This window comes from Rhododendron vialii, chromosome 13a (assembly GCF_030253575.1).
Source record: "Rhododendron vialii isolate Sample 1 chromosome 13a, ASM3025357v1".
Lineage (NCBI taxonomy): Eukaryota > Viridiplantae > Streptophyta > Magnoliopsida > Ericales > Ericaceae > Rhododendron > Rhododendron vialii.
Genome location: NC_080569.1, coordinates 29,491,944 through 29,503,475, shown reverse-complemented (window position 1 = coordinate 29,503,475; position 11,532 = coordinate 29,491,944). Strand labels below are relative to the sequence as shown.

The 11,532-nt window shown below is 38.5% G+C and overlaps 1 protein-coding gene across 4 annotated transcripts; it reads left to right on the top strand.

The window, feature by feature from the left end:
- The first annotated feature begins 1,836 nt into the window (after positions 1 to 1,836).
- Positions 1,837 to 10,939, top strand: LOC131312427 (protein THALLO). 4 transcript variants are annotated; one of them, XM_058340158.1, is made up of 16 exons: positions 1,837 to 2,133; positions 3,504 to 3,595; positions 3,851 to 3,914; positions 4,038 to 4,177; positions 4,470 to 4,616; positions 4,692 to 4,831; positions 5,869 to 5,956; positions 6,363 to 6,542; positions 6,999 to 7,157; positions 7,251 to 7,328; positions 7,535 to 7,680; positions 7,776 to 7,917; positions 8,703 to 8,947; positions 9,315 to 9,381; positions 10,402 to 10,470; positions 10,556 to 10,939. In XM_058340158.1, exons 1-16 carry the CDS (start codon positions 2,022 to 2,024, stop codon positions 10,685 to 10,687), a joined length of 2,001 nt encoding a protein of 666 aa, XP_058196141.1. In that variant the 5' UTR covers positions 1,837 to 2,021; the 3' UTR covers positions 10,688 to 10,939. The 4 variants fall into 4 exon arrangements, with proteins under 4 accessions (XP_058196141.1, XP_058196143.1, XP_058196142.1 ...); XM_058340160.1 differs by having other exon boundaries at positions 1,861 to 2,133; positions 6,999 to 7,133; XM_058340159.1 differs by having other exon boundaries at positions 1,861 to 2,133; positions 6,999 to 7,133; positions 7,523 to 7,680.
- Positions 10,940 to 11,532: the final 593 nt, after the last annotated feature.

The following is an 11,532-nucleotide window of genomic DNA, read 5'->3' as shown; positions in this document are numbered from 1 at the left end:
CCCTCGGTCTATTTGGCTACTTTCGAGATACGAGCTTGGCTGCATTTTCTTGTGTCCAAGTGTCGAAACCGAATACCAGGACTCAAAGACTGGCATTAATGGGCATGGTAATTATACGAGTCACTTTTTTTTTTTTTTTTTCCTTTTCGGTTTTTTCCCTTCCCGTGGATCATCTTGCTTTGTCGAACTACCTTTTTCATCCCAGAAAGCATATATTCGAAGGGCATGGCCTAGGTTGTCCTAGTTATGGCAGTGAACACTTGAGGCCAATTTTCAGGGTCTAGAATGCCGGAAGGAGAGCATGGTTGGCCTCCGGCTTCCATCAACAATAGCCTTTGATTTACTTCACATACTGTACTGTTATCTTCTGAATTGAGGCTGTGTTATTTCCCTGGATTTCAGTTTCAGCGTCTGCTTAATCCCAACGATGCATTGAACCGGGCCTAGTTCTATGCTTATTACTGCCATCTGCATATTGATATTTTGGCCTTCGCTTGCTCTAGATTTTGTACTTTATGACTATGATCTGCATATTCTTCGTTTGTAGTATATGATCTGTTGCTTGATCAACCCCTTCATGGAGGACGAGCCATTGTTTGCAGCATTCACTTATTTTCCCACTTTAAGTTGCTGTTTCATGGCCAAATAGGAAGAACTTCCCTCGGTAACTTGTTTCCCTATCTGTCATATTTGTTCTTTGCCAAATAAGGAGATTCCCATCCGCGGTGGCTCCAAAAAGATAGATCAGAGGGTTCAAAAATCTTATCGAAGTGGTACGTATTTTCTAAAGAAAAAACTTTTACACTTTATTTTAGATTATTTTATTTTTAAATTTTTCCAAACGATATGTAAAATTCGAAGTAAATGTGAATCTTGTGTTCTTATACAGGAAAGGCTATTTTCCATGAACCTCGTGTTTGTAGGGTGGTATTCAACTGATTTTTTGAATATTTATTCAGTTGATTTTTCATAAATATCGGAGTAGCTATCGAATAGCAAAAGTGCAAGTACAACGTTGTCGTGTTGGTTCCATTCTTCACAATTACTGTTGTATCCATTCCTCAAATCTGGAAATTGGAAACAAACTCTTCTCCTTTTGTCAGCGACCTGGAAAACCAAAACAAAGTCTTGATCGATTTACTAAAAATCAAAACGGAAGCGAATCAATATTTTTTTTTAATAGGCAAAAAGCAAATCATATTGCACTTTGAACAAAACCTATCCTTGTTTTCTTTAAAAATAAAAATAAAAATCTAGAGAGACGGGAGAGAAACGAACCCTCCTACATAGATAATCTGTACACAGATTTTGTTGTGGGGCTCATAATGGGTACCACACAAATAATCCGAGCCGTTCATTAAATGCAAAATATTTTTTTGATGGTTCTTGCAAAAAATCAGCAAAATTAATGCCTATAGATGCTTGATCCAATCGTTTAACTTTTCATCATCCCGAAATCTGAATGAAAAGTTAGACGATTGGATCGACAATCTATAGATATCGGATTGAGCTAATTTTTCGCAGGGACCCTTTAAAAATTTCTTTACATTTAATTAATGGATCGGATCATTTGTGTAAAATCCGTGGTAGACCCCACAATAAAATTTGTGCACTAATAGTCTGTGTGATCAGACTTTCTGGAGAGGAACGGTGCACTGTTCAACGTTTAAGCTTCTGTTTGCCTGTTTGGAGCAAATGACAAAACGCTGTCGTGTAAAGTCATTTAGAAGTTGCGAGATCTTTTTAATCTGAGCCGTCAGATGGAATCATTAATGCGAATTAATGCGGTGGCAATTGATGGTGGCAAAAGCTCCGTATCTCACATATTAGAATAATTCTAACACCACTTGCTCACGAGAACCCTAAACCCAGTTATCACTTTCACTTCTTCGTTATTCCCTCTAAAACCCTAAAATTCTCACTCTGTCTACATCTTCCCATTCTCTCTCTACCTTTCTCTTCTCTTTCGTTTCAACGATACAGTTTTTTGCTTTAATCATTTGGTGAATTGCTCGTAGGCGATGGGTAGAGGAAGAAAGGGTCCAAAGGGTGACAGCAGAAACCCTAAGAAAAGAGCCACAAAACACGACGTTGCGCCTGACTACGACATGATGGACGACGAAATCGACGCATGTAAATATTTCTATCTGTCAATTTTAAATAAGTTCCTTGTCACTCTGTTGGGTCGCCGTCAAAATTTGGGGTAAAATTTATGTTTGTTTTGTGTGAAGTGGAAAGGATCAATCGAGGTTGTCACAATCAAAATTCTTTCTTGTGTTGATTAGGCCGTGTTTGAATGCATAGAAAGGTTAGCTTTTTGGCCAAGTAGATTCTAGCTTATGAAAATTGGGACAGTTAAGGTGGGTTCTTGGCTAGAGTATCTAAAGTTTGAACATTTCTATCGCAAATGGCAAAAAATCCAAACACAGCCTAGATTAATCTAATGTTTGTTTTGTATGAGATGGAAGGGCAATCTAGGCTATGGAAATTCTAGCTTGTGTTGATTAGGCAGCGTTTGGATGTATAGAAAGGTTGTTTTTTGGCCAAGTGAAAAACTGAGCTGACAGCCCTTTCCAAGTTTCTTAGAAAGAACCGTGGATTTTTTAAGTGGCTTTAAGCTAGGAAAATTGGGATTTTTAAGGATCAATTTAGGTTGTCAAAATTCTAGCTTGTATTGTTTAGGCTGTGTTTGGATGTGTACAAAGGTTAGCTTTTTGGCCAAGTAAAAACTGGGGTCACCTTTTTGGAGGGTTTGAGAAAGAACTGTGGGGGTTTTTGGGTGGCTTTTAAGCTTAAGAAAATTAAGGTGCTAGAGTATCTAAAGTTTGAATGTTTCCAAAATGGCAAAAACTCGAAACGCAGCCTAGATTAAGCTAATTCTTGTTTTGTATGAAATGGAAAGGATCAATCTAGGCTATGGAAATTATGGCTTGTATTGCTTAGGCTGTGTTTGGATGTGCAAAAAGGTTAGCTTTTTGGCCGAGTGAAAAAATGTGCTGACTGCTGACCCTTTTGAAGTATTTTAGGATGAACTGTGGGTTTTTTAGGTGGCTTTTAGCAAGGAAAATCGGGATAGTTCAGGTGGGTTCTTGGCTAGAGAATCTATGGTTTGAATTTTTCTGTTGCTTATGGCCAAAACCCCATACACAGCCTAACATCATTTTCTTTTGGTCCACTTTCCAGCTATCTTTTGAACTATTAAGCTCAATACTTGCATCTGAAGTCAGTACAGTGATTCTGTAGCTTCAGAACTTACTAATTAAGAATACAAGAACCCAAAACTATCAATATTGGTACGGTGACCACATTTTCTCAACCCCTTTGGTGCCATATAAACGTGGCATGTTACACAGTCCAATCAAGCTTATGTGGGGCTCCTCAGGAGATGTGCTTGGTGCTTGCATGGCGCCGTTTTAGAGGGTACCTAAGTGGTGTACGAATAAAGTCACCATAGTGTTAATCCAAGATTGTGCTGGCTCTAACATAGTGTTTTGCTGTTGCAGTTCACAAGCAGAGGGATGTTATCCCACTCAACATTAGTGATGATATTGGGGCATCAGATGAAGATGATGAACACCTTGTATTTGACATTCAGGTTATAGGAAACTCTGTTTATCTATTTGTACTATTTACATGGTGTGTTTATATATATTAGAAATTTTGTACTATTTTCTTATGTTTTCAATCATTTATGGCAGGGTAGCCAATATTATAATTAGAACGCCCCTACGTTGTTTTCCTGATGTTATCATATTGTCTTTCGAACTTGAAAGATATGTTGGAAGTAGATTGTTTATGTATTTCTGTTGATGGTCAGAAAAACCTTTCTTCTTTGTGTGTCTACATATAGGATGAGGAGGAGGAAGATGAAGACATTGACGATGACACTCGTCTTACTGGCACTGCTGCAAAAAGTAAGGAAACTCAGCACTTGTTTGATTCTTTGGTTCGCAGGACGCACAATATCTTTGAATGCTATTATGCTAACTATAGGTTGAACTGTTTCTTCTGTAGTGCTAACTATTATTGTTCTCCAGTGGCGAGGACACAGAGATATTTACATGCCAAGATTGGTGGGGTTGAGGATGAAATGCACGATGATGTTGAAGATGAGGAAAAACAAAGGGTTGTATGGCGTAGAGGTGATATGTATAATGCAGATAATATGGATTATGAGGTGAGATTCAGATTGTAAAGACGTCATTCCTTTTCTCCGTTGTGTGTTTTGATACGTGAAGTAAAAGTGTCACGAGTGTTGTTCAATATCACCTCCCCTTGAGGGAGTTCTTTGTTTTGATTTGGTTCTTTGTCCTACTATTTTCTCTTTGGTGGACTTTGTGTCCATCATACTTGTTTGTATCCTGTGATAAGTTTTCGTTTGGTTGCCAATAAAAAACAAGTAAATGATGAAGTGTCATGTCATTGGTCACTTGCAATCTTCTTAACTTAGCTTTTTTTGTTATTTGAAGCTTCAATCAAGTGATGAGGATCAGCCTGCTGCTGAGGAGGCAGAGGTGTTAAGATTGCGAAAGGAAAATGCAAAATCTTTATCCTTGGAAGACTTTGGCCTTGAAGATGTTAGTCAAGATGAGAGCAACGGAGAGCCAACATTGGAGGTAGGGTTTTATATCACCTTTCTACGTATGATTTGATGAGTGCTGGTGGTCATTATTAGGTTTTCAACATTGTAGGAGGTTCTGGTCAAAGGGAAAGCTGCACCAAAAGCTTCAGCTGGCAGAGAAGCTCATGATGGCCCTGGTTCAGTTTATCAAGAAGTTGAGAAAGATTTGAATGCTTTGACCAAGGAAGAGCAAATGGATGTTGTATATAGGTGAGCCATTGCTTTCATAATTTCCACATTTTAGGTGTATTAACCTTATGCTTGTGAGCCATCAAAAGTTCTTTGTGTCTGCTTAGCACTGTAGTCCTATGAAGGCACATGTTTGGTAAATGTTTTCTGGTGAGAAATAAGCAATATAAGAAGGAAGTTTGCGTCAGAAAATGGAAGGAAGAGCTGAGCTTCTTGAAAGCCATTGAAGGAAAGCTTCTTGAAAGCCATTGAAGGAAAAGAGAAATTGAAGGAGCAATCCTTGAACGGGCTTGAACACCTAAAACAAACAAGAAAACAATCTATGTGCTTATTCCTGATAAAATATGTTCAAGATAGATTTGTTTTCTGGCACAAAAATCACATCGTTTCATATAAAAGGTTTCAGGGAATCTAATTTCAGATTTGTTTCGGTTAAAATCAGCTGAATCACCTTATCATGTTGCATCTGTTAAGATCTCGATCTTCTATCTGCCTCGTTTTCCCCTTGAGCTTCCACAATCATATATGTGTCTCTCTAATATGTCAATACAATTATAGAAACCGCAACCCCCCTCCCTCCCTCATTATTTGGTAAGGCTGCAAAGTCATTTTTAGTTTAACAGATTGGCCAAGCAGGAGGCTTAAAGTCTGTATCGTAGGAGTAAAGCAATGATTAACATGCGGCAGTAGATATGTTTTGTTTTTGTTTGTCCTGTATGTCAAGTTTCTATCAGAAAACTAAAAACTTATGCTAAGACAATCAGGGGTAGAACCCTGGGGAATACAGCAAAACATACCCGAAAACAGAGGACAACCAAGCTCAGGACAATGCCACCAAATGTGGGCAGTAGCACAGTTTCAGATCTGTAATGGCTTTTTTTAGTTCAAAACTAAACATATTTTGCAAATAGCCCTCCAGCAAATAAGAAAGAAGTTCAGGTATACGTGAGACAAACCCTTTCTCTTTCATTCTAATTTTTGCTTTTATTGACAACTGTGTTGTCTGTGTTATGCTTGTAAGTTGTAACCACTAATATTCTGTGTACTTTTTCTTACAGTTCTGCTCCAGAATTAGTTGGTTTGTTGTCAGAGCTGAATGATGCATTTGAAGAGCTAGAAAATAAAGTCAACCCACTTCTGAGAAAGGTATGTTTGTTTTTTGCACAACTTGTAATCAAAGTTGAAGTTACCTCCTGCTACATCGACCTGGTCTGATGGTTGGCTACGATGGCCTGTACGGCTGGACCATATGGTGGACAATAATCTCTCCATTTCAAACCTTTCTATTGATAAAGGCTTAGATCACAAGAAATAATGGCATGAGTGCGTAGTGCCACATGTGGTGCACCTGAAGAGGTTCAAGTAAGGAATTTTTTCAATCTTCCAAATGCTATGCACCTGACAAGGAGAGATTCGGCACCTGTCCCTGAACTTGATGAAGACTCTTGGTTCTTCTTTGTGGTCTTGGTGCTTTAATTATCTCTAGGGCATTTAAGTTTGATTTTGATTATGATGTTATTCAGCTTCTGAACTGCTTTCGTGTTTTGTTAAGGTTAAAGAATGGGGAAACGCAATGAAAGGAGGCATGCATTACATGGAGGTGAAACAGCTGCTGCTTCTTGCGTATTGCCAATCTATTACCTTTTATCTTCTTCTCAAGGCTGAAGGGCAGCCAGTTCGTGATCATCCGGTCATTGCTCGCCTGGTGGAGATTAAGAATTTATTAGACAACGTACTGTTTCTCTTGGCTGGCTTAACGAGTATCTAATTCCTCTGTGTAATTAAATCTTGAAATAAAGTTTAGATCCAAACCATCACTGCTATTGTAGAAGTTTTCTCTTGTCTTTCCTTTCCTTTCCTTTCTTCTTCTTCTTCTTCTTCTTCTTCTTCTTTCCAGTTTTTGTTTTAGTCTGCAGCAAACCTCTAGCTCACAAAAAAATTATTTACTGCAACAGTTAAAATATGCATGGTATCCCCAGTAAATAAAAACTGCTAATCAGATTATTTGGAACTCCTTCGTCTCTAACTAACCCAGCAATGTTGTGGTTCCTACTGCCGCATGGCATCACCATTGTACCAAAGATTACTACAGGCTCACTTCATTGTTTTGAGGTTTGAGTCAAGATATGATTCTTCTTGAAGGTTATCAAAGTCGACCTTACCTCTTTGACATTTGTGTATGTCGCAGTTAAAACAACTTGATGGGAATCTTCCATCTGAACTTGAGGATATTTTGAGCAAGAAAGACCAAACCGTGTTGAAATCTCTGAGAGAGGACGTTGCGCCTACATCTGATTCTTTGAACAATTTTAACAAGCCAGTTGTAAGACAAGGAGCAACAGTTATAGTTAGTATCCATGCTTTTCATTTGTCAACAATATTTCCTCCCTGTTTTACTGGGTTGAATTTTTTATATGTGGACATCTACTGATCTTTACAGCCTCATGAAGAAATTCCCAAACTAATGGTGGACTCTTCCAAGGATATTGAGAGCAATCGAAAAAGGCGCAAGCATCTGGTAAGCCATAAACATCCAACAGCATTAACAGCGAAGTCCCACCACCAGTAGTCTGGTAACCTATTATTGTTTGTAAATGCTGCCAGTTTTCGGATGCGGTAGCTGAAACTTGAACTTCCCAACTTCGTGTCATTTGTTGCTCTATGTTTCTGTGTAACTTATTAATGAGCCATATAGACTAACATGAATCACAAACAATGTCTCAGACTCAGAGTGATCACATTGGTGTACAGAGCATGGAAATGTTAAAAGTAAGAGCTGCTCTCGAAGAAAAGTTGAAACAAAAGTGTATTTTTGGCTCCATTGCCTCAAAACGTGATAAAGTTCAGAAACGGTCAAGACTGCTGAATGGGTAACACTCTCGTTCTGTGCGTCTGCATTTACATTGTTTTTTTAACATTTTGGAGACTTGAGGATTCACTTAAAATGCAACTTGTAATTGGACAGACAACTTGAGACAATAGATGATTTCGATGATGATGCTGCAGATCTGGGTAAAGGCACTGCTGGGATGAGCAAGGGGCATGCAACGTCTATGAGTTCAAGCAAACCATCCCAACTAGTAATTCGTCAATCGAAAAAGACCAAGGTATTGATCTGGATTCTGGGATTTCTTGTCCCCCTTTTGATAGTCTTTAAGAGGCTAATTCCTGTCAGAAGATTTATCTTTTGCATGGAAGAAGTCAATTTATTTTCAGAATATGCTACCTTTTTATGTGATATTAGTTGCCCTTGGTATATGTTGAAATCCGAATTTGTTCGTTTGTGAAACTTTTGCCATTTATCTTCGGCTTCCCATGCATCATGTGAATTTTGTACTATTGCATTTTCTGATGAGACCTTGGCAAGAGGTGCTTGACCTTCAATTTATGAAGCTGCTTGATTGCACTCGCAGTTGGTAGTTTTGTATTACTCCGTATGTGTTATACTTGTCAAAGTATAGGGAGAGTCTGACATCAATGTCAAAGTTAAGGCAATTGTTAGATTTAGATTCAAGGTTATTTGGAATTTGTCAAGATTGTATATCATCCATCTTTACAGGGTGTGTCTAATGTCTACTTTCTAGATATCAGCCCATTTTCACAATTGATGATCTCAAGGAGTGAGAAGTTTCTGTAAGAAATGGAATGTGAAGTGCTGCCTGCTTTTTGGTGCTTTAATAATTTAAATATGTCAAATGCTAGCTTGAAAGTCGTACCACAAATCCCACCTGTAAGCATAAACAATTCTCTGCAAGTGGTCTACTCTACATACCGTTCATATGTAGTTTTACAATGATTGATATCTATATGTTCATGTAGATGGTGCGTTTGGGCTAATAATCTCCTACATTGTTTCTTCATCATAAACTATTCATGTGACTTCACCTGGCAGATTATTTCTGGTGATGATGATTTGCCAAAGCGGGATGACATTGGAGAAAGGCGAAGGAAGCACGAGCTCCGGGTTCTTGCAGGAGCTGGAGTTGAGTCTGGTGATGAGGTCGGAGATGGGCCTGGCACTCTTGGGAGTGATGAAGATAAGAACATGGAGTTTGGAGAATCTGAATCAGAAGATGATTTGTACAAACAAGTAAAACAGCAACGTGCTTCAAAGCTTGCTGCGGCCAAATCAAAGATGTATGCAAACTTCTTTTCATGTTTGTCGTTTCTTATGCAGTCGAGCCTTTCAACAAAGTTGTGTAAAAAAAATTTCAAGTTTTTTGTACCAACCAAAATATTTCAGCTAATTAGTGTGGATAAATTTTTCAAAGATACAGACGATCTGTTGAGATGTTTGTTGGAACTAGTGAAAAAGGTCAAACCATTTGGGAGGATTTAATAATTTATGACGTAAACTATCATGCTTTAGTCTCATGCTGTAGGCATTATTCAATATTTCAATTGATTGAGGCTCATTTTAGCATTTGAACCTTAGTATGTGTAAATAATCTTTTTCTCATAGTTTCAATATGTGCGATTTTTAAAACATGTTTTGATTCTGCAGAACTGCAGCAATACCGCCTATGCCTGAAGAAGCCCTGGTGGATGGGAAGCGCCATATTACATATCAGGTGAGGATACCCGATTCCTACGTGCTTGTTAGATGCTGGGGGCTGGCCCAATTTATTTTCCGTGGTGGATTTTCATGTTATCAAAAGGCCGCAGAAAGTTTGAGAAAATATGCACTTTTTTTTTTTTGTTGGCATCAAAAAGTATTCAACTACCCAAGAACATTTTTTTGGCATTTTGCTAAAAGTCTATTACTAAATAAGATTTTCGTGATAACTGTTTGCCAAACAAGTTTTCAGTGTTTCCTAAACTCCGGAAAAAAAAGTGGAAATGATACCCGACTATGAAGTACAGGTACCGGTATGGTGCGGTGTGGATGGGGATACGGCAAAAAACTAAAAACGTTGGGTACAGGTAGGGCCTGCCAATAATTTTTTTTTAAAATCACTAAGCATGTTTTGAATGTAATGTATAACAACTATAAGCCTTATTTGACTATAGCATAAAAAGGGCTTAAGTGCTTAACCCATAAACAAGCAAAAAACAAGCCAAATGCGAGCAGAAAGAGGAAGAGGGTGGAGAGAGTGGCCACAACTCTTAATAGTCCACACGCAGAATTCCAACGTTGATACACACTTACAGCCAACGGCACCTTTGTCGCATGAGTGGTTGCAGCTCTCATCTCCCTTTGTAAGAGTCGATACAGGTTCTAAAGTTCTAACCCTAGATGTGAAACATAGTGGTCTTCAGTTTAGAAATTGCATACCAAGACCAAGAATTTAAGTCTATCCTTCCGGAACCCATGAAGTTTGAAAAGCATTACAAAGACATCCAAATAAGTACCCGTTGCCATACCACCAGTGCCGTACCCGGAAACTAAAAAGTACGCTGTGCGTTTTTGCACTACATGGTACGCACTTTTCTTTACCGGCGTCCTACGACTCCTACCTGTGCCGTACTAGACTACCAGTACTGGCACTCATACGACATTTTCAGAGTATCAGTGCTTCATAGGTGCCCGGTTATAATAACTGCATCTAATTCTCTTGGCTGGGGCCTAATTTTGCTGCCTATGACACCAGATGGAGAAGAACAGAGGATTGACTCGTGCTCGCAAGAAGGCGAAAAAGAATCCAAGGAAGAATTACAAGGTATTCCATAGGATCTCAATCTTTTGAACAAACCACATACCCATGTTTGCTAGACTTATCTTCTTTCTCTTCTCAAATCCTGCAGAATAAGCACGCGAAGGCAGTGGTGCGCAGGAAAGGGCAGGTGCGGGACATCAAGAAGCCAGCCGGTCCTTACGGTGGGGAAGCTTCTGGAATCAATGCAGGTATCAGTAGGAGCATCCGATTCAAGAGTTAACAAGATAGCGGGCTTGGTCATGTGATGCAGAATGTTCCAGAAAATTTTGTCGAAGTTTTGGTCTGTGTAAGTTACTCGTTCCAGGATCAGCAGGAATCCAAAAACTAATTTCCCGGAATAAGTGTCTGCAGCTTGGACTTTACTGAGTGAATGTCTTTAGGCTTCAATTTGTGGGAAATATAATCCCCTATTGAAATACTTATTTCTCATGTGAGTTTCAAATTATTCGCCACGAGCTTAAGTTTCTTGATAGCTGCATGTAGTCGATGCCCACGGTGTGTCCATCAGTCTAGTGCATCGAGTTGCCTCTCCTGTTATTGAAAAGGAAGGAGAATCAAATTTTTACTGGTAGAAATACTAATATTTACGAAAACAATGGCATTCACAAATTATACTGCGCAAACTACTCACAATGTTGACCAAAAATAAATAAATAAATGCTCACAAATTATTTTAGGTTTGTAAAGCAAGTCAAGATGTATTGTTCTCTCATTGTCATGAATATTTTTAAGGCTTTTGGAAAAAATTATATACTTCTCTAATTTTTGCGGACAGGAGAATCGAAGTAATATCTCAACGATGTGTGAATTGCACTGAAGTAATGTTTGTTTTTGTTCGAAGTTTTGGCTGTTTCTAATCGGTTAATTTTTAGGGAAGTGATTTTTGGACCCTCCAAATTGTTGGGAGTGTGAAAATAAAAATGGAGTTGATTTTTGCACTTCTCAAATTGTTAACTTCGGATTCTCCAATTTATATTGGTCACTAAAAAACACGAAGTTTTTGAAAACGAAGAATGTCCTAATTTAGTGGTGGTGGCTACACGGATTGGTGTTTTTTGTAGTGCA

What these genes read in the sequence shown, in the direction of transcription:
- LOC131312427 (XM_058340157.1), top strand. Translation starts at nt 2,022, where the DNA reads ATGGGTAGAGGAAGAAAGGGTCCAAAGGGTGACAGCAGAAACCCTAAG. An exon ending in ACGGAGAGCCAACATTGGAG is followed by an intron (nt 4,617 to 4,691) that starts GTAGGGTTTTAT and finishes TCAACATTGTAG; the next exon opens with GAGGTTCTGGTCAAAGGGAA. An exon ending in GAAAAAGGCGCAAGCATCTG is followed by an intron (nt 7,329 to 7,522) that starts GTAAGCCATAAA and finishes CATGAATCACAA; the next exon opens with ACAATGTCTCAGACTCAGAG.